This window comes from Danio aesculapii, chromosome 6 (assembly GCF_903798145.1).
Source record: "Danio aesculapii chromosome 6, fDanAes4.1, whole genome shotgun sequence".
NCBI lineage: Eukaryota > Metazoa > Chordata > Actinopteri > Cypriniformes > Danionidae > Danio > Danio aesculapii.
The window spans coordinates 30,327,958-30,347,600 of record NC_079440.1 but is presented as its reverse complement, the minus strand read 5'-3'; the positions used below and the strand labels follow the sequence as shown (position 1 = coordinate 30,347,600).

Below are 19,643 nucleotides of genomic sequence, written 5' to 3'. Positions count from 1 at the left end.
GACTGCACTCTCATTGAAATAAAAGCACCAGTGGAGGATGAATTTTGCTTTCAGTGACAGTCTTTTTTCCATCAGTGTGCAAGTAATCTCACCAGTTGAGAAGTGGCCTGGAGCCAATGCGGCATTTTATCATTTTTATGTTGGCAACCCATCTCTACCATTAAAGCCTCTACCATTAAATTGAGTGATGATTAGTTGAGGATCTAATAACAAATATTGTAACAGTATTCGAGCAGTTGCTGGGTTTGTTGTTGTAGGATTTATTCAGATTAATTTTTTTCACATTTATGCTGTTAATGAGTAATTTTGAGAATATTTCAAATGCTTGAAATACATGCTTAAACAAGTGTAAGTCTTCTAAATGAAAATAATTTATGTAAATTAATCACTAAAACACAATTTTTAGACTCTAGACTAAAAGCTATTTGTAAGCAACTACACTACCTGACCCAAGTCTTGTCGCCTATCAAAGTTTTAAGAACTACAAATAATAACTTGACTTCTAGTTGATCCTTTGGTATCAGAAGTGGCTTATATAAAAGGCAAAGGCCTCTAGATAATGTTTATTTTACCAAAATAAAATATGATCATGCCTTGATTTTTAATTATTTAATTAGGACAGTAAGGTCTGACTTTGCTTAGACAAAAGTCTTGTCACAATAATGTACTTATAAAATAAAGAATTAATATTGTGTATGACTCCCATGAGCTTAGACGACTGCATGCATACATCTCTGCAATTACTCCAATAACTTATTAATAAAGTCATCTGAAATGGCAAAGAAAGCATTCTTGCAGGACTCCCAGAGTTTATCAAGATTTTTTGGATTCATCTTCAATGCCTCCTCCATCTTACCCCAGACATGCTCAATAATGTTCATGTCTGGTGACTGAGCTGGCCATTTCTTGACTTTCTTTGCTTCCAAGAACTTTGATTTGGAGGCTGAAGTATGAGAAGGAGCGCTATCTTGCTGAAGAATTTGCCCTCTGCTGTGGTTTGTAATGTAATGGGCAGCACAAATGTCTTGATACCTGAGGCTGTTGATGTTGCCATCCCCTCTCAGATCTATCGCATGGCTCCATACTGAATGTAACCCCAAACCATTATTTTTCCTTCACCAAACTTAACAGATTTTTGAGAGAATCTTGGGTCCATGCGGGTTCCAGTAGGTCTTCTGCAGTATTTGTGATGATTGGGATGCAGTTCAACAGATGATTCACTAGAAAAACCTTCTGCTACTTTTCCAAATGATCAACTTGAAGTCAAGTTATAATTTTTTTCTCGTTCAACTGGGATCAGTCACAATATTTTGTCAGGTAGTGTAAGTCTGCTCCTGTGTTAATGCTCCTGAGTTAAGTGTTTTAAATAATATATAGACAAAAGTATTGTTATACTTAACAAAAGGGAGTAAACAGATGAGTTCCTCCCCTTACTTTAGTGTTTCCGTCTTATTTTGGTCTGTTTTAACTGCTCTTATATTAGCACAAAGAAAAAATTTCACCACCAAATTTTTTATTCAACATTCTTTAGCTGAGAACAATATGTCAAAGTAGTGTTTAACGTGAATTTATAGAATTAGACATTAAATAACTGCAGTGAAAACACAAATAGGCACCGAAAATGTTTACAAATTGAACAATAGATGACAGAAATCAGCATCATTTGATTCATTACTAATAGGGAGCTAACTAAAATAACTATCAAGAAATTAAAATTTTAATCCTTCTGAATGATTTTAATCCATTTGAATGATGTCAGTGTTTCAATTGCACTGTATTAGTGTACTAATATAGGGAAAGGTGACTGAGGGAATAGATGGTGAGCATGGACACAGAACTAGCACACATTATACTTTGGTAATTTTTTGAGCGAGATGATAATGGTCTAATTTAATAAAATAATTTTTACTAAGCAAAGCTACTGTAAAAGTGCTTCTGCTAGACTCAGAGATTGGGTGAACGGAGATTGGCAGAAAAAAAGAAAAACGAAACAAAGGAACATACAAACATATGGGTTCACATAACAGACACCTGTCTGCGTGAAGATATGATACATTGTTTCATCAGGAAGCTGATTTACGATGGATCCAACACTCTCATGGCAATTCATAACCTTTTGATTTAGTGGCTAATCCGCATGAATTCGTACAATTTTGTAACATTTGCTTATCCCCAGTGATGGTTGATTTTATGTGTTGAGTGAGTGAGTGAGTGAGTGAGTAAGTGAATGAGTGAGTGAGTGAGTGAGTGAGTTGGGGTAGTGTGTGTGGGGTTGTTTTCTGTCTGATGGATGAATATAGTCTGGATACCCATTAATTTCCTGTGGCGGTCATTTTTGACAGGGAACACCACAGGTGTAACAAGGTTGATTAAAACACTCAAAATTCAATGAAAAAGGTGATCATCACTTATATGTTCAAGTACATAGTGTAGAAGATATCATAAGGCCTTGAGGCAATCAGATGTAAAACACAATATTTATGAGTGTTTTAAGTTGTAAATCGGTCAGATTTGACCCGAACACGACAGGAAGGTTAATGATGTTCTTTGACTTAAGAAAAATCTGACTAAGAACTGAGCGATATGACATGATGCATAAACGTGCATTGAACTCTTTGCCTCAATGTTTGTTGCCTCTTTACAAACATACTTGGGAAATTCTACATTATACATGTTAAACTAAAAAAGAGATATACAGTGTTTACACATTTTATAAGGCATTTTGGGGTGGTACTGAATACATGCTAAACTATATAATGCATATATCCCAAATTTTGCTCTCTGACGAGCTGTAAACAGCTGAGAATCATCGCAGCCTGTTTCACAGAACTGCTTCTTTACTCTGTCTGCCTCTCCCATTTCAAAATAAGAGACCCAGAGACATTGTTGCCAATCTAGCATAGTCTAGGCTTGTACATATTAATGATTCAGTGTAGATAATCAAAGTCAGTGTTTTGTTCTGATTGACCTGTTTTTCAACTGTGTTTTTTTTACTGAATTTATATGAGAATGAGGAAACAGTGGTGTTTGAGGCTCACGGTATGTCATTTCTAATGTGTGGAACTCTTATTATCCAGCTATGCCTAGGTATTGTATATCCAGATTGTCATTCTATGGCACCTTTACATTTGATTAGAAATACATTTGTATTTATTTGCTTTTTAAATATAATGTATACACAATAAGATTCCAATTGTATATTCACCAAAAATTGGTTTGGACTTATTGACTGACTGATATAAGCAACACAAACTAACAATTAATTGCACAAAAAATATTATTTTATTTGGTTTGTTGGGTGATTGATTGATTGATTGATTGATTGATTGGTTGGTTGGTTGATTGATTGATTGATTGATTGATTGATTGGTTGATTGATTGATTGATCGATCTTTGATTTGATTTGATTTGATTTGATTTGATTTGATTTGATTTGATTTGATTTGATTGAATGACTGACTGACTGATTGTAAGGCACTACAATCTGACAGTGTAATTTGTGTAATACATCAAAAAGAGAAGCAGGACCCAGAATAGAGTGATCATTTCTAGCAGTTATTACCTTCATCAAACTGACAAGCAGACCATAACGGTTGTCTGTTTTAATCTAGACAGCATTTGCTGATTCACAGTACGCCATCAAGAACACCTTTTCATTTGCTCTGCACAGAAACCACCGTATTTCCACTCAATTTCAGCATCTGATTTCATTTTCTTCTTATATAATGTTTTCCTTCTGTCATTACAGGCTACAATTGGAATCGACTTCCTGTCAAAAACCATGTATTTGGAGGACAGAACGGTAAGCAGTCTAGCATGTTCTAACACAGCAGTAGATCAAGTGCACTCCCCTTCTTTTCCATGCAGTGCCAAAACAGAAGACTTTTAGTGAAATTGTATTGACTCTCAAAGTCTTTTTTATTATATCAGTTGGGTTTGTGATAGTTTCGGTATATATCTGGAAGCTCATGTATAAAGAAAACCGATAGTATCGTCTAGAGATGCCTGTGAGTGTAATAACTCAGAAATTATTCCATGACCTTCAGCCAGGCTTTTTATAAGGTCGCATTGATCCATCTCCTTGCTTAGCTCACTGAATGTGTTTATGTTATTGTATGTGTATGTGTGTTTTGAGAGGCTGAATAATTTGACTGTTCAGTTGGGGGTCTCTGACTTGCAGGTTCGATTGCAGTTGTGGGACACGGCAGGCCAGGAACGTTTCAGGAGCCTCATCCCAAGCTATATAAGAGACTCCACTGTAGCTGTGGTGGTGTATGACATCACAAGTGAGTATAACACACTGATCAATCATGCAGTCATGCTTATGTTGTGATTAATCTTCAGAATAAGAAATGACTACTTGAACTGAACATTTTCAACTATTAGAACATTAAAGGTGTCATTGAATGCATTGATTCCAGGGATGCTTATTTTCTGTTAACTTTGCCAACCAACAACTGCCGCTCGTTAACCGAATATTAACCGTTAACTTGTCAGAATAAAATTAAAATATTATATAATTTAAAAATATAAAATTTGATGGTAACACTTTATTTTTATGGTCCATTTGAGAATTAGTAGACTGTCTGCTTAATATCTGTTGATACTGCTCCTTCAACAGACATTTAACTGACTATAAGAAACTTTGCAAGTACATGCCAACTTACACAGCCTAACCCCAACCTTAACCCCAACCTAACAGTCTGCTTATAATCTATTGAGCATTAGTTGGCATGTAGATGCAATGTAACTTAAATTCAACAAACGGATCATCAAAATAAAGTGTGACCCAATTGACGTGTCTATTTTGTTAAATATTAAATATTTACATTTTAAATATAGATTTATTTTAACATGCGAACATATTAACAACAGAACATACCATACAGCCAACAGCATAGAAAAAAGAATAAACTAAATAAAAAGAATTAAACAAAAAAGCCTGCCCTAGATATTTTTAACTTATTTGACAAATTTAGATTACAAATTGAAAACACTAACTGAATCCTTTTTAAGAACCAGCATTGGCTTTTTTTCCCATCATATGTTTTTTTTCTCTCCATCAAATAAAAATAGCAGGCTACCTCAAATCTATTGCTCCACAGAAAATATGCATTTAATTAATGCTCCGCTGTTATTCTTATATCACAAACCTCTGTCAACATTTTTAATAGAAGTCATTAGTTTAAAGATTATGTCTTGAGCGTCTGGTTTTACCTTAGAGCTTGTGTGCTCTTATTTCCTCCCACTCGTGATTCATGTGCACACGCTGCATGTAATGAAAGACAATGACAAGGCTCATATGTTGAATTTTTGTAAAGTATAGGCTATTAAATCATTATGCAAAAATCAAGAAAGTCTTTGGATTTGTTTGATTCGTAGAATATGTAGGCTATTTTAAAATTGGATATATTTTTAGGAACTATTAATAACTATTTTTCCAAATGAAAAAAGGTTGGTTTGTTGGTTGTACACTAAATCATCCCAGCTATAGCTTATTTGTTGTGTTTATGAGCGCTGCCAGAGTGTGCTTTGATGGAGAGAAAATTTTCAGAAAGTTTTGTTTTGTGGCTTCTTTCTCCAATTGTGCAAATGATCTGTAGTGTTTATGACGCGGATCCAGGAGAGAGGTAATCAGCATCAGTGCTATATTTTTTTTTTAATTGTTTAACTGATATCAATAGTAGATTAAAACGCACCCTTTCGGTTAATGGTGAATTGGTTATTATGAGCATCCCAAATTGATACATTATATTTAAGATGTTATTTGATTTCAACATAGAAGGTATGTGCTTAGGTTTGATTAAAAAAGAGAATAGAATGAAAGCCCTAGAATGAAAGTTCAGTTTTTACCTTGTTTGGGCTGGGCTGGGGTTAGGGTTAGGGTTAGGGTTAGGGCTGTAAATATTAATGAGAACACAGGCCTCCAGAAAAATGAGTGATATGACACGATGCATAAATTTGCGTTAATCACAAATTCAGCCATTGTCTGTTGCCTCAATACAAAAGTACACAGCAAATTTGACAAAATACAAGTTAAACTTTAGCGTGGTGCTAAATAAACGTATAATCCGTCTTTCCTGAATTTTGTGTTCTGACAAGCTGTTAACAGATAACGCACTCCATGCATGGCTGCTTACTTCCTAGTGTTTCTTAAAGCCTGACCAGTTTTCAAAATAAGCATTCCACATACATAGGAAATATCATAACCTACAGTGAACTTTTTTTATACAGCTATGCCTAGGTATATTCTGTTAGTCTTTTTATTGTAGATTTTAAAATTTATGTTTTACCTCACATACAGACTTTGTATGTTTTTAACACAATAACCAGACAGATTCACATTTAAGAAGCAGCTGTAAGTTAATATTCACAATTTAAAAATTACAGTTTTATTGTCAGTAATCTTCAGTGTAAATTATGAAGCACACACTTCTATTAATGTGACCTGGAAATATAAAGTCAGATTTAATGGGTAAACCAGCTAAAGTCAGCTTCACCTTGAAGCAGAGGCAGGTTTACTGATATCAGGTTGTGCGTGAGCAGGCGTAAATGCCATAATAAAACCTCATATCAAAAGAAATATCTACCCGGCCATCTGCTTTTGTATTTGTTGTGGTATATAATTATTTTATGAGTCAGTTGAACATTTTAATGTTATGACAAAAGCACTCAGTGGTGCACAGTGCCTGCAAAATATTGAATGTATTTTGAAATGGTAATAAAAGATAACTAACATATAAATTGAATTCGTAAATACACACACAAAAATACAGTGTTTTTGTTTTCAATGTGGTGTGATTTATTGCTTGAGTTTTGAGCAATTTTTTTGATTTATTTAAAAATAAATGTATCACATATTTCTGTATTTAATTAGACTTTTTATTTATTAAAAAAAATTACAGAACATTCAGAATAATGTAATAATTTAAATGAACAGATACTATACTGTAATAATACTAAGACGACAAGTGTAAGGTGAAGCCTTATGCTGACAATGTAGTTCGGATCCAAATGCAGGTTTATTGATAAGAGAATTGTCAGGCAAGCAACAATCAACATAGGAGCAAACAGATGTATACGGGCAATACAGAGTCATGGTCGATAAAACAAGCAGATGGTCAGTGCAGGCAGGCAGCAAGCAACGTAAACAAACAAACAAACAAGGCGAGGGTCAAAAACACAGCAAGACAAGGCAAGGAAAACTTGTCGTAATGTTCACACTTCAGTATAACAAGACTCCGCTCCTGTTGTGTGTGTCTGTGCTGCTTTTAAAGTCCATGTAATCAGTTCTGAACAGCTTCAGCTGTATGTGTTTGCAATCAGTGGGAAACCGGAACAGGTGTGAGTGTGTGGTTCATGACTGGATCTTGTAGTTCATATACAGGCGGATTTGTAGTTTTATGCAATCTGTGAGTTTACCGGCGATCTGAAAAGATTAGATTGCCGGTGATTGTGACAACAAGACCTTAATACAATATAGCTACTTTAGAAATTTTATTTTATTTTATTTTATTTTATTTTATTTTATTTTATTTTATTTTATTTATTTATTTTATTTTATTTTACTTTACTTTACTTTACTTTATTTTATTTTATTATTTTTATTTATTTATTTATTTATTTATTTATTTATTGTTTATTTGCTCAATTACAATTTAATGTGTTAGTTTCTACTGTTCATATTTCCTAAAATATTAATCTTTTTTTCAGAATGAGTATTAATTAATACACATTAATTAATACAGTTAATACTATTAATTAAAACAGTATTAACTGCTTAATACTACTCACCTCTGTCTCGGTTTTCTTCTATAAAGATGTGAATTCGTTTCAACAAACTTCCAAATGGATCGATGACGTGAGAACGGAGCGAGGAAGTGATGTCATCATCATGCTGGTGGGCAATAAAACAGATCTGGCAGATAAGAGGTGAGTTTGTCTCACTCTCTTTCTCTCTCACACACTTTTATTATTAAGCTGCTTAACAAGGCTGTTTCACTCTGCAGAGTGTGAATCGAAGCTGACAGTTTCATTAAAGAGATTCTCTCAAATGCAAGGAGGAAGCCTTATTCTAACTTTAGGCTTCTGGGAATGCAGGGTGATGAATAATTTGAGAACAAACCCAGTATTTGTGTGAAAGATGACAGGCAGTGAAAGAAATATAAAAATAACATATTGTTTAGAGACAGTTTGCCCTAAAATGATTCCTCTCACAGTGTTGAAATGTAACTAGCTCAGAAGAGTGACTCCTTACTATGCTAATTTGTGCTAACTTTCTGTTAACTGTTATTCATTCTTTTATTTCTACTTGATATCATGTAGTTAAAAAAATGCTGTTTTAAATGTTTAGAAGTCGACTGATGGAATAGTTTTCCAGAGTGATCTGCAGCATTGTTGGTTTGAATTGTTGAAAATAAACAGAAATTAATCATATAAAGTAAAAATAATCAATTGTCGATTCTAGATGACTGTAATGAACTGTATTATGAACATCAATGATAGTCTTATTGAAATGTTTATATTCAAACACATTTCTAAGTCTCTGTGAGATCAAAATAAAGTTTTAAAGTTGCTATCAATATGTTAGTTTTATTCAAAGTTAGAAGACATAAACATCCAAAGCATGCAGTTTATCACTTCTGTTTTTTGACATCGCCTCATACTTCAGTTTCTCATTAAATCTTCTGACCTATCAAATGCTGTCTAGTATCCCTTTCAAGACACTTCTCAGTTGCTTTTCATTTGATGCACATTAGCTCAACCACACTCACTTAACAGCTGACTTGCTATTGGTTGTTTTTTTTTTTTTTAATGGCAGGAGTCCCACCTTGTCTTCGTGCTTGTTGAAATTACGCCACATATCGAACAAATCAAAACAAATGTAAAAAAAAGAAAGAGAAATACAGCATTTGTTCATTGTTTAGTACTTTATATCTTTTTAATACAGTTTAGCACTGTTTTTTTAATATTTATTAAAAATATTATTTAGTTCATTACTATTAATAGTTTATTATTTAGCAAAACGTTTTTTAAAGAAGCATGTTTAGCAATAATGCAATAAATTGATCAATAATGACACAAAATGTTACAAAGTATTTATATTTCAATTAGAGAACTTCCCATTCCTTTAAGAATCCTAAAGAAATTCTAAAAAAATGTCCAGCAAATATATTAAACAGCTCAGCTGTCTTCAGCATTGAGAATTGAGAGCTAAATCAGTGTATTCAAATGATTTCTGTAGGGTCACCTACAGTTACTAAAGACAGAAATAAAGGCTGCTCAAAATTCAGGTTTGCCTTCAAAGTATTAATTATATTCATTCGTTTTCTTTTCGGCTTAGTCCCTTTATTAATCCAGGATCACCACAGCGGAATGAACCACAACTTATCCAGCACATGTTTTACACAGCGGATGCCCTTCCAGCTGCAACCCATCTCTGGGAAACATCCATACACACTCATTCACACTCATACACTACGGACAATTTAGCCTACCCAATTCACCTGTACCAAATGTCTTTAGACTGTGGGGGAAACCGGAGCACCCGGAGGAAACCCACGCAAACGCACAGAGAACATGCAAACTCCACACAGAAACGCCAACTGACCCAGCTGACTACCTACTGTGCCACTGCGTCACCCCGTATTAATTGTATTAAAAAAATTATCTATTAAAAATAAAAATAATGCTATTTCTAATTGCAATACTTTTTTCTGTAATGGTTCTATAAATGTCAATTCTGCATCAATTCTGAGATATTAAAAAGGCATCGCTATTCTTTCTTGAACTGATCCTTCGCTTGAATTGATCCTTCACACAGATGGCGCTCTAGGTCTAGTTTTAACTGTACACTCAAATGCTCACGAGGAAGAACACACTAGTGTGAGCCATGTAAGTTGACACACAAGATTAATGTAAACCCAACTCACAATGAACGCTCTAGTAATTCACTTAAAGCTTTCCTAACTTTATTGATGGTTAGAAACAGTTGGTGGACAAATCAAAGGAGTCATTTAATGACAAACTTCAAGCTTGGCAGTCTGACCTGCAGGCTGATATAACTGAATAAGAGTGGCAAGAACCTTGTCTAAAAGCCCAAACTCAGACAACAAGCACTCATTTTAGATTGCTTCAATATAAATGGCTGAGTAGACCTTATATAACTCCAGTTAAGTTGCATCATTTTAACCCAAATATCCATGATACGTGCTATAAATGTGAAGAAGAAAATGGGAACTTTATTTCATTGTATGTGGGATTTGTTCTAAAGTCTGTTGTTTTGGGGTTAAAATACTTAATATTATCAGTCAAATCATTGGTAAAGTATTTCCTCTTGATCCCAGCTTGTGTATATTGCATATGTGTCCATTGAACTTTAATGTGACCAAACATAAAAAGTCTGCTGTTAATTTTATGTTTGCTGGAAGCTAAACATGTAATTGCGCATTCTTGGAAAAAAGAAGACAATCCTGGTGCATCTCAGTGGATAAAGGGGATGACCTCCTGCCTCACCTTAGAAAAGATAACCTATTTTTTGAAAAACAAAATTCAGATATTTTGGTCTATTTGGAAAATATTCTATGCCTTTTTGGAGAATATAGATTTTCACTCTTTTCTTGAGCTGATGGACTTTGGAAGTATATAAATTAGACAAATATGTTATTGCTGTATTTTTTAATATTAGAATTATTAATTATTTATTTTTCTTTTTTTTCCAAAGTGTATTTAGTTATTTTGAATCTATATTACTCTTGTATTTTTGTTTTTTTTTTCTAAATTTTGTCCATTTAAAATAAATAAATTAAAAATAAAATAAAATTAAATAAAAATTGTTAAAAAACTTGTTCAAGTGGTATTTGTAAGGAATTGGATGTAGGCTGAGTTCTGCTGTTTGTATAGCAATCAGCGCCACCATCTGTTGTTAAAAACTAAGCATAGAGTCTATTTAAGATAGAAAAGTGATGCATTTCGAAAATTTTTGAATCTTTCCAGTTTCCTTGATTGAAACATTTCCTTTTTCTGCTTTAACCAGTACAAAACCTAAATGTATTGCCTTCATTCCAATAGGATCTTCAACAAAAAAATTTTAAAGCAAATGCTTCATTATAGCTAACGGATAAGAAATGTGTGTATGCAATAGCATTTTATGCTTCACTTCCTCAGTCCTTCAGAGACAAAGGAGCTCAGGGATAAATACAGCTCAGTCTCTTTCTTTTGTCATTTTCCTCTCTCTGTAACTGTGGGTGTCCCAGAGGGAGGTCACTGTTTTCCTCTCTTTTCTTCAGTAATAACTTGCCTCTGTAGTTTTCATCCTCCATTGCACCTCCTGAGCAAAGACCAGGTTATCCATACTAATTCACAGCTCTCAGTCTTAGGAGACTGTGAAACAACTGAACAATTTTTAGAAACAGAGCAGTATATTAGAAATGAGGGCAGTTATTTAGTGCTCATCTTGCAGAATTCTTGCTGCTTTTGACACAGTTAGCAAACAGATTCTCTTGTCAACCCTCATGGTGATGGGCATCTTAGATCTGCACTCCAGTGGTTAAGATCTTATCTCTCAGGTAGGTCATCCAGGTTGTCTTGGAAGGGTGAGATGTCTAAGTCTCTGCATATAGCTACTGGGGAGCCTCAGGGCTCGGTTCTTGGACCACTTGTCTATTCCATCTTTCCATCTCCATGACAGAACTGCTTGTGGTGTCAGGCAGCCCAATGCTTCATCACAGCTTATCTATTCAACTTGGTGCATCAATCGTTCTCTAATTCGTTCAAGGATAGCCAACAATGCACCATAAGAGCTGTCTTTTAAAAAGCCAAAATGAGCATATGTCAATCCTCTTTTCATCAATTTATACTGGTTGGCAATAGCTGTTTGCAATAAAGTCAAGGCACTGTTGTTTGATTGCAAAGCCACTTTTTTAAAAACCCTTTGCCTGACTTCACTACTTCAGATTTTGGTGCCCTCCTCCAGAAGCTTGCATTGTGCAAGTAAACAGCATGTTGTGGTGCTGTTGCAATGAAGCACAAAATCACTTTCAGGGACTTTCACTTTTACTTTTCCATGCTAATCAATCAATGATTGATTTGCCTTATTCAACCCATGTAGCCATCTATATTAAAATGGAACAGCAACATTTCCAAACTAAAATGGGGTATTTAGCACTTTCCTTTAAAATAGTAATTGGCTATAGTTACTAGTTACTTCTCACAAATAGTAGCTGAGTTAGTAACCGAGTTCCATAATTATAAAAGTAACGAATTGCCAGGGAAAGTAACTATTGCATTACTTTAAAAAATCTAATGTCAAATGAAAATAAAGTTCACTTAAAACATTACACACTAATTTTTACACTATTTTAATGTTGTGGGACAATGTGAAAACCATCAAATTCAGCATATTATTAATAATGTTATCATTGCTCTAGTTGCACAATAAAAACACAATAGATGGTTTAGTACTTATAGATAATATTTTGTTTAATTCTGTCTGATTAATAAGTGTTTGCAGTGACGAAAAATCAGGTTTTAGTTGCTTTGATGCCACTAATTTTGTGGTGATATGTGATGAAGTGAGGAGCTTCTTAGGTTATAATTACTTGTAACCAATGCAGAGAGACTTTTTTCCTGGGCATAACTTGCACGGTACATAAACATTTTTGCCTTTCACCTCAATGAGGGAAAAGTAGTGCTATTTTCAGTTTGCAAAAAATACCAAAAACCGTCAGCGTATGATGTTTGCCATAATCTGGCAATATTCTTCACCGCAGTGAGCGTTTGTTTGTGAGGATGTAGGTGTCCAGAAAAGAATAGCTGACCAAGAAAATTTTTGTTTTCAAAGATAGTTAGACGGAGAGGTATGTGTTCATTTTACTCCGCACAGCATAGGTGATTTGCAATGAGATAGTTGCAGTTGAGAAGAGCTAAAATTTCAAATGCACCTGTAAAACAAAGGTTTAGGCACCTAATGGAATACATAAAGTGCCATTTATCACATTAGACTGCTCTATAGTTTGCACTGTGTTACTTTTGACCTACCTCTGGTTGTGTTTTTATTATAAAACTTGCTGCCCCTTAAATTAAGTGTCACTCCTCTCGTTGTTAATAGGGCTAGGCAATTTGGCCTAAATTCAAAATCTCAATTTTTTAAACTCTATTACTATTAATAAATGATTACTTTATTAATTTATTTATTATATGTTTTTGCCCTTATAGTTCACTGACAAGTCTGACAGTAAAACACACATTGCCTAAAATACAGCTCTCCGCGCCACCCAGCCTCATCACCGCTAGCAAACTAATCAATCACAAAGCTTGCGATATGCATCGTTGTAACGTGTAGTTAAATTTTTTGAGAGGTGCGCGGGTTTGCGAAGGCTGCACCAGACCGTACGTGTGTGCTTGGCAGAAGTATACTATCAGAATAATATAAGTCTAAAACATAATACAATAAGTATAAATCAGTCTTAACAAAGCAGGGTCTCCACATATGGTAGGGAAAGTAATTGAAAAAATTGACCTGGAAAAACTAGATCGATTATAGGTTTTGAATGTCGATTTTGATTACTTTTCGATTAATTGTCCATCACTAGTTGTTGATTATTTTTTCTAAATAGTTGATTTATGTTCTTTTTTATTCAAATTTTGATATAACTTGATATAACTAATCTGGTTAACTGGGGTTTTGGTTAAAAAGCATCCACTATTTAATAAACATAAAGGAAAATGTAATTATTCCAAAGGAATATGAGTTCTGTTCATTTTAAGTTTATCTTTTAAGACCCCAAGTTTACCAAATTGATCACAAGTTATATACTCTATTTGTAATAAGTCGCAATGGAGATCAATGCTGCACACACAAGTAAGGCTGAAATCTTTCTAGTGTAACCTGTTCAAATATGAGTGCCATGAAGGGTTTGTTTCCACGACAACTGTGATGGCATGTGGTGGTTGGAGGTGGGTGCAGTAACACAGTAACAGGCTGATAATGGAGTCAGTTAGTTCTGTTTTAGCATGAGACACCGCTTCTGGAAGAGAGAAGACAGACCCAACACCTCGTTTATATTATCTCTGTACATTGTGTTCTCCAAATTGACTTTAGTATAGCTTGTGGGACATGTCATTGCTTGTCAAGAATTACATTGATGTGTTAATGTGGTTCAAAGGTGATATCCCTGAGACTTTTAATATTATTTTATATATATAACACCAGAATGCAATTTTACCTGGAGTCTTCTTACAAGAAGCTATTGTCCAGTCTACAGTAATAACAGTGGCTCTTTCTGCTCTAGCACAGACCATTTCTGACCATTTAAGAGGCACTTTCTAGCATTTTAGTGGGATTGATCATCCAGAAACTGCATTGCCTCTCAGGATAAACCTGTAAGACTTTTTTCTTCCACAGAGTTCTAGTGAAAAATTATTCTGTAGACATTGTATGTAAAGAAATCAGTGATATTGCTTTTTCCTGCTCTGATACACATGTTTCTTTGGCAGAATAGTATAAAGATTAGTGAATGGTCATGTGACACTGAATACTAGAGTAATGATGCAGAAAACAGATAGCATTTTTAAATACAGTCACCGGCCACTTTATTAGGTACACCTTACTAGTACCAGGTTGGACCCCCTTTTGCCTTCATAACTGCCTAAATCCTTTGTGGCATAGATTTAACAAGGTATTGGAAATATTCCTCAGAGAATTTGGTTCATGTTGACATGATAGCATCACACAGTTGCTAAAGATTTGCCAGCTGCACATCCATGATGTGGATCTCCCACATCCCAAAGGTGTTCAATTGGATTGAGGTCTGGTGACTGTGGAGGCCATTTGAGAACAGTGATCTCATTGTCATGTTCAAGAAACCAGTCTTTGAGAAACCAGATGATTTGCACTTTTGGACATGGTGCGTTATCCTGCTGGAAGTAGCCATCAGAAAATAGGTACACTGTGGTCATAAAGGGATAGACATGGTCAGCAACAATACTCAGATTGGTACTAATGGGCCCAAAGTGGGCCAAGAAATTATCCCCCACACCATTACACCACCACCACCACCAGCCTGAATCATTGATACAAGGCAGGATGGATTCTGACCCTACCAACTGAATTACGCAGCAGAAATCAGGACTTATCAGTCCAGGCAATGTTTTTCCAATCTTCTATTGTCCAATTTTGGTGAGCATGTGCGAATTGTAGCCTCAGTTTCCTGTTCTTAGCTCACAGGAGTGGCACCCGGTGTGCTCTTCTGCTGCTGTAGCTTATCCGCCTCAAGGTTTGATGTTTTGTGTGTTCAGAGATGCTCTTCTGCATACTGTTGCCTTTCTATCAGCTCAAACCAGTCTGGCTGTTTTCCCCTGACTGCTGACAACAACAAGGCATTTGCTCCCACAGAACTGCCACTCACTGGATATTTTTTCTTTGTCTGACCATTCTCTGTAAAAAAAAATGGTTGTGCCAGAAAATCCCAGTAGATCAGCAATTTCTAAAATACTTAGACTAGCCCATCTGGCACCAACAACCATGCCATGATCAAAGTCACTTAAATCACCTTTCTTTTCCATTCGGATGCTCTGTTTGAACTGCAGTAGATCGTCTTGGTCATGTCTACATGCCTAAATGCATTGAGTTAGTGCCATGTGATTGGCTGACTAGAAATTTGTATTAACGAGCAGTTGTACTGGTGTACCTAATAAAGTGGCCGGTTAGTGTATATTACAATTTAAATACTGTGTAACTAAATCAATGTCTGCTGATTATTTAATTTAAATACAGTACTACAACATTAACCTGCAAGGCATTCTTTGTTCTTTAGAAACACCAATGCAGACATTATGTATCATTTTTGTGTTTTTTTTCCCCACCATCCTCTGTTAATTTCCAACTGCAGTGTACAGTAAATGTATGTCTCTAAAAATGCTTGAGACTATTTTTGCAGCAAATTCTCTTACAGTGTAATATTATTGGAATATCATATTTAAAGTCAGTGTGGGTGTAATGCGTGAGTTTCTGTCCAGAGGATGTTTGTTCTCTCTCAGGAACAGATGGCACTTCGCTCTTCCAGAAACCTACTTCATGTCAGCTGAGATTACCTTCCCTTCAGCCAAAATCAAGAAAAAAGAGACACATTCCACCCAAACTATTGTGTACGTACATCAATCTAAAGTGTCAAACATAATCAATTTACCATTAACTGGACAAAAAAGAAAAGATGTTAGGAAAAAATCACTGATTTTCAGTCAGCCCTCAACACAATAATCAACTATTTCAAGATTAAAGCTGTAGTTCACCCAAAAATAAAAATATACCTCCTGTTTACTTATCCTCAAGTGCTTCCAAACCTTTTGGAGTTTCTTTATCCTGTTGAACACAATATAATATATTTTGAAGAAAGCTGAAAATCGATTACCACTGACATCCATAGTAGGATACACAAATACTATGGAAGTCAATGGTGACCGATTTCCAGTATTCTTCGAAATATCTTTTTTTTTGTTTGTTTGTTTAACAGAAGAAGGGAGAGTAAATGAAAGTATTTCCTGTTTTGTGTAGCTTACGCTACCTGGCAAAAGTCTTCTAGTTTGATCATTTGGTATCAGAAGTGGCTTATGTGAAAGGTAAAGGCCTCTAGATTACGCTTAGTTTACCAAAATAAAATATTATCATGCCTTGATTTTTATTTATTTAATTAGGACAGTAAGGTCAGACTTTGCTTAGACAAATGTCTTCTAAAAAGAAATAATGTACAGTAAAGAATATAAAGTCATGGTGCAGTGGAAAAAAGTTAATATTGTGTATGACTCCCATAAGCTTGGACGACTGCATCCATACATCTCTGCAATGACTCAAGTAACTTATTAATAAAGTCATCTGGAATGGCAAAGAAAGCGTTCTTGCAGAACTTTGACCTTCTTTGCTTAGATCATAGCTTTGATGTGGAGGCTGAAGTATGAGGAGCGCTATCCTAATGAAGAATTTGCCCTCTCCTGTGGTTTGTAATGTAATGGTCAGCCCAAATGTCTTGATACCTCAGGCTGTTGATGTTGCCATCCACTCTGCAGATTTCTCGCACACCGTCATACTGAATGTAACCCCAAACCACGATTTTTCCTTCACCAAACTTGACTGATTTCTGTGAGAATCTTGGGTCCATGCGGGTTCCAATAGGTCTTCTGCAGTATTTGTGATGATTGCGATGCAGTTCAACAGTTTATTCTTTGGAAAAATCTACCTTCTGACACTTTTCCAAATGATCAACTGAAATTCAGTTGTTTTTTGTTGCTCTTACAAATGGGATCGACGACAAACCTTTTGTCAGGTAGTGTATCCCTTTAAGATTTGATGTTTATAAACAAGTTTCAGGAGGAGCACACGCAGATGTTTTGACACGGCCAATTCATTATTGACAATCATTCTAAAATCACCATAAGACCAAACCCATCCCTTCGCCAATCCAATGCTACACCTTTAAACCCAATGCCTACTTAAATCATAGCTGGGGAGCATTCTGAGTTCGAGCTAGACACTTCGGTCAGACCCTTATCTCTCTACTGTTCCTTACAAGGGGAATATCACTCTTACTCCGAGGAACTCCAGACAGAACACCAAATACACATACTCTAATAAGTCAAATGTCTGTAAGTATGAATTTGTAAAATACAACATACATTATTCTGTACACTGAACAGTTTTGAAGGTTATTAAACTCAATAGGATGATCAATATTTACCCGTTACTATTTTATGAAGTCAGGAATATCTGTTAGTGATGAAGTGAGTGCTTAAAATAGTTTTAAACTCCCAACAACTTTATGAAAAAAGTCAAATATGAACTCAGTGACACAATCATGCTAAAGCTATGTGTGCTGTTTCTGTGAGCTTAGGATAGCGGCAGATAAAACATTTATGACTGAAGGATGCACAAGGAAATTTAGGCTGACAAGACATTCTGCTCCATCAACATTTATAAGTTATGCTACACATCCTTTTCTCAATCCCATCTTTCTTTTTTGTGACGTGAATATCAAAATATTTAGCTTGCGGCTACTGTGGGACTTCAAATGCACATTCATTAGCCGGAGATGGACTTTACGGTCAGGTTTAGAGTTGTTTTGGTTTTTCTGAAGTCGCTTATTTTATTTAGATGTGAAGAATAACGGGGTCTGATATGTTTCATGAGTTTTTCTGCTGTCACCCTTTGCTTTCCCTGAGGGTTTGAACTTTAAAGTGAGAAGCTGTTTAAAGCACGCCCTTTAATAGACAAGAAAGAGGCACGAAAACATATCTGCGCTGTTTGGGGAGGACTTTGATCATGAAACAAAACTACATCAAACCATATATGATGTTCGTATCAGTCAAGTTCTTTAATTGTCGCTGCAGCTTTGAAAAACAAAAAAATAATGCCGTCGTAGTTCTGCCATGGATGAACCTGAACTGGAAAAACTGACTCTGAGATGGAAGAAGAGGATAAAATTAACTGTGGCGTATCTTTAATGATTAAACCAGTGCTGTAAATGGAGTTCATTCATTCATTTTCTTGTCAGCTTAGTCCCTTTATTAATCTGGGGTCACCACAGCGGAATGAACCACTGACTTATCCAGCATCTGATTTCCAGCCGCAACCTATCTCTGGGAAACATCCACACACGTTTATTCACACTCATACTCTATGGACAATTTAGTCTACCCAATTCACCTGTACTGCATGTCTTTGGACTGTGGGGGAAACGGGAGCACCCGGAGGAAACCCACACGAACACAGGGAGAACATGCAAACTCCACACAGAAATCCCAACTGACCCACCCAAGGCTTGAACCAGCGACCTTCTTGCTGTGAGGCAACAGCACTACCTACTGCGCCACCGCGTTGCCCTGTAAATGGAGTTGCTATAAGAAATTAAAAAGCAATAGCATAGATGGACAATGCATATTGACACTTATTTTGTAATTGAATAGGAGAAATGTAGAAACATCTTGTTTAAGAATTTCAGTTATGAAAACTTCCCTCACCATTAGTGGTACAATACAAACACAGGCCACTTTATTAGGTACACCTTACTAGTATCCATGCATAATTCCCGTTCCACCACATCTCAAATGTGCTCTATTGGATTGAGATCTGGTGACTGTGGAGGCTATTTAAGCACAGTGAATTCGTTGTCATGTTCAAGAAACCAGTCTTGAGATGATTCACGCTTTATGACATGGTGTGTTATCCTGCTGGAAGTAGCCATCAGAAGATGGGTACACTGAGGTCATAAAGGGATGGACATGGTAAGCAACAATACTCAGGTAGGCCGTGGTGTTGACACAATGCTCAATTGGTACTTATGGTACAATTGGTAAAAGTGTGCCCACACCATTACACCACCACCACCAGCCTGAACTGTTGAAACAGGGCAGAATGTATCCATGCTTTCATGTTGTTGATGCCTCAGTTTCCTGTTCTTAGCTGACAGGAGTGGCACCCAGTGTAACCTTCTACTGCTGTAGCCCATCCGCTTTAAAGGTTGGACGTGTTGTGTGTTCAGAGATGCTCTTCTGCATACCTTGGTTGTAATGAGTGGTTATTTGAGTTACTGTTGCCTTTGTATCAGTTTGAACTAGTTTGGCCATTCTCCTCAGACCTCTGGAATTTGCGGCCA

General features: G+C 35.7%; 1 protein-coding gene across 1 annotated transcript in view; it reads left to right on the top strand.

The window, feature by feature from the left end:
• rab6ba (RAB6B, member RAS oncogene family a) overlaps positions 1–19,643 on the top strand; it is a 178,020-nt gene that overhangs the window by 132,061 nt on the left and 26,316 nt on the right. Inside the window, exons 3-5 of the mRNA XM_056459944.1 lie at positions 3,749–3,802; positions 4,181–4,286; positions 7,821–7,932. Coding sequence (XP_056315919.1) covers positions 3,749–3,802; positions 4,181–4,286; positions 7,821–7,932 — 272 coding nt within the window. The remainder of the gene's footprint in view (positions 1–3,748; positions 3,803–4,180; positions 4,287–7,820; positions 7,933–19,643) is intronic.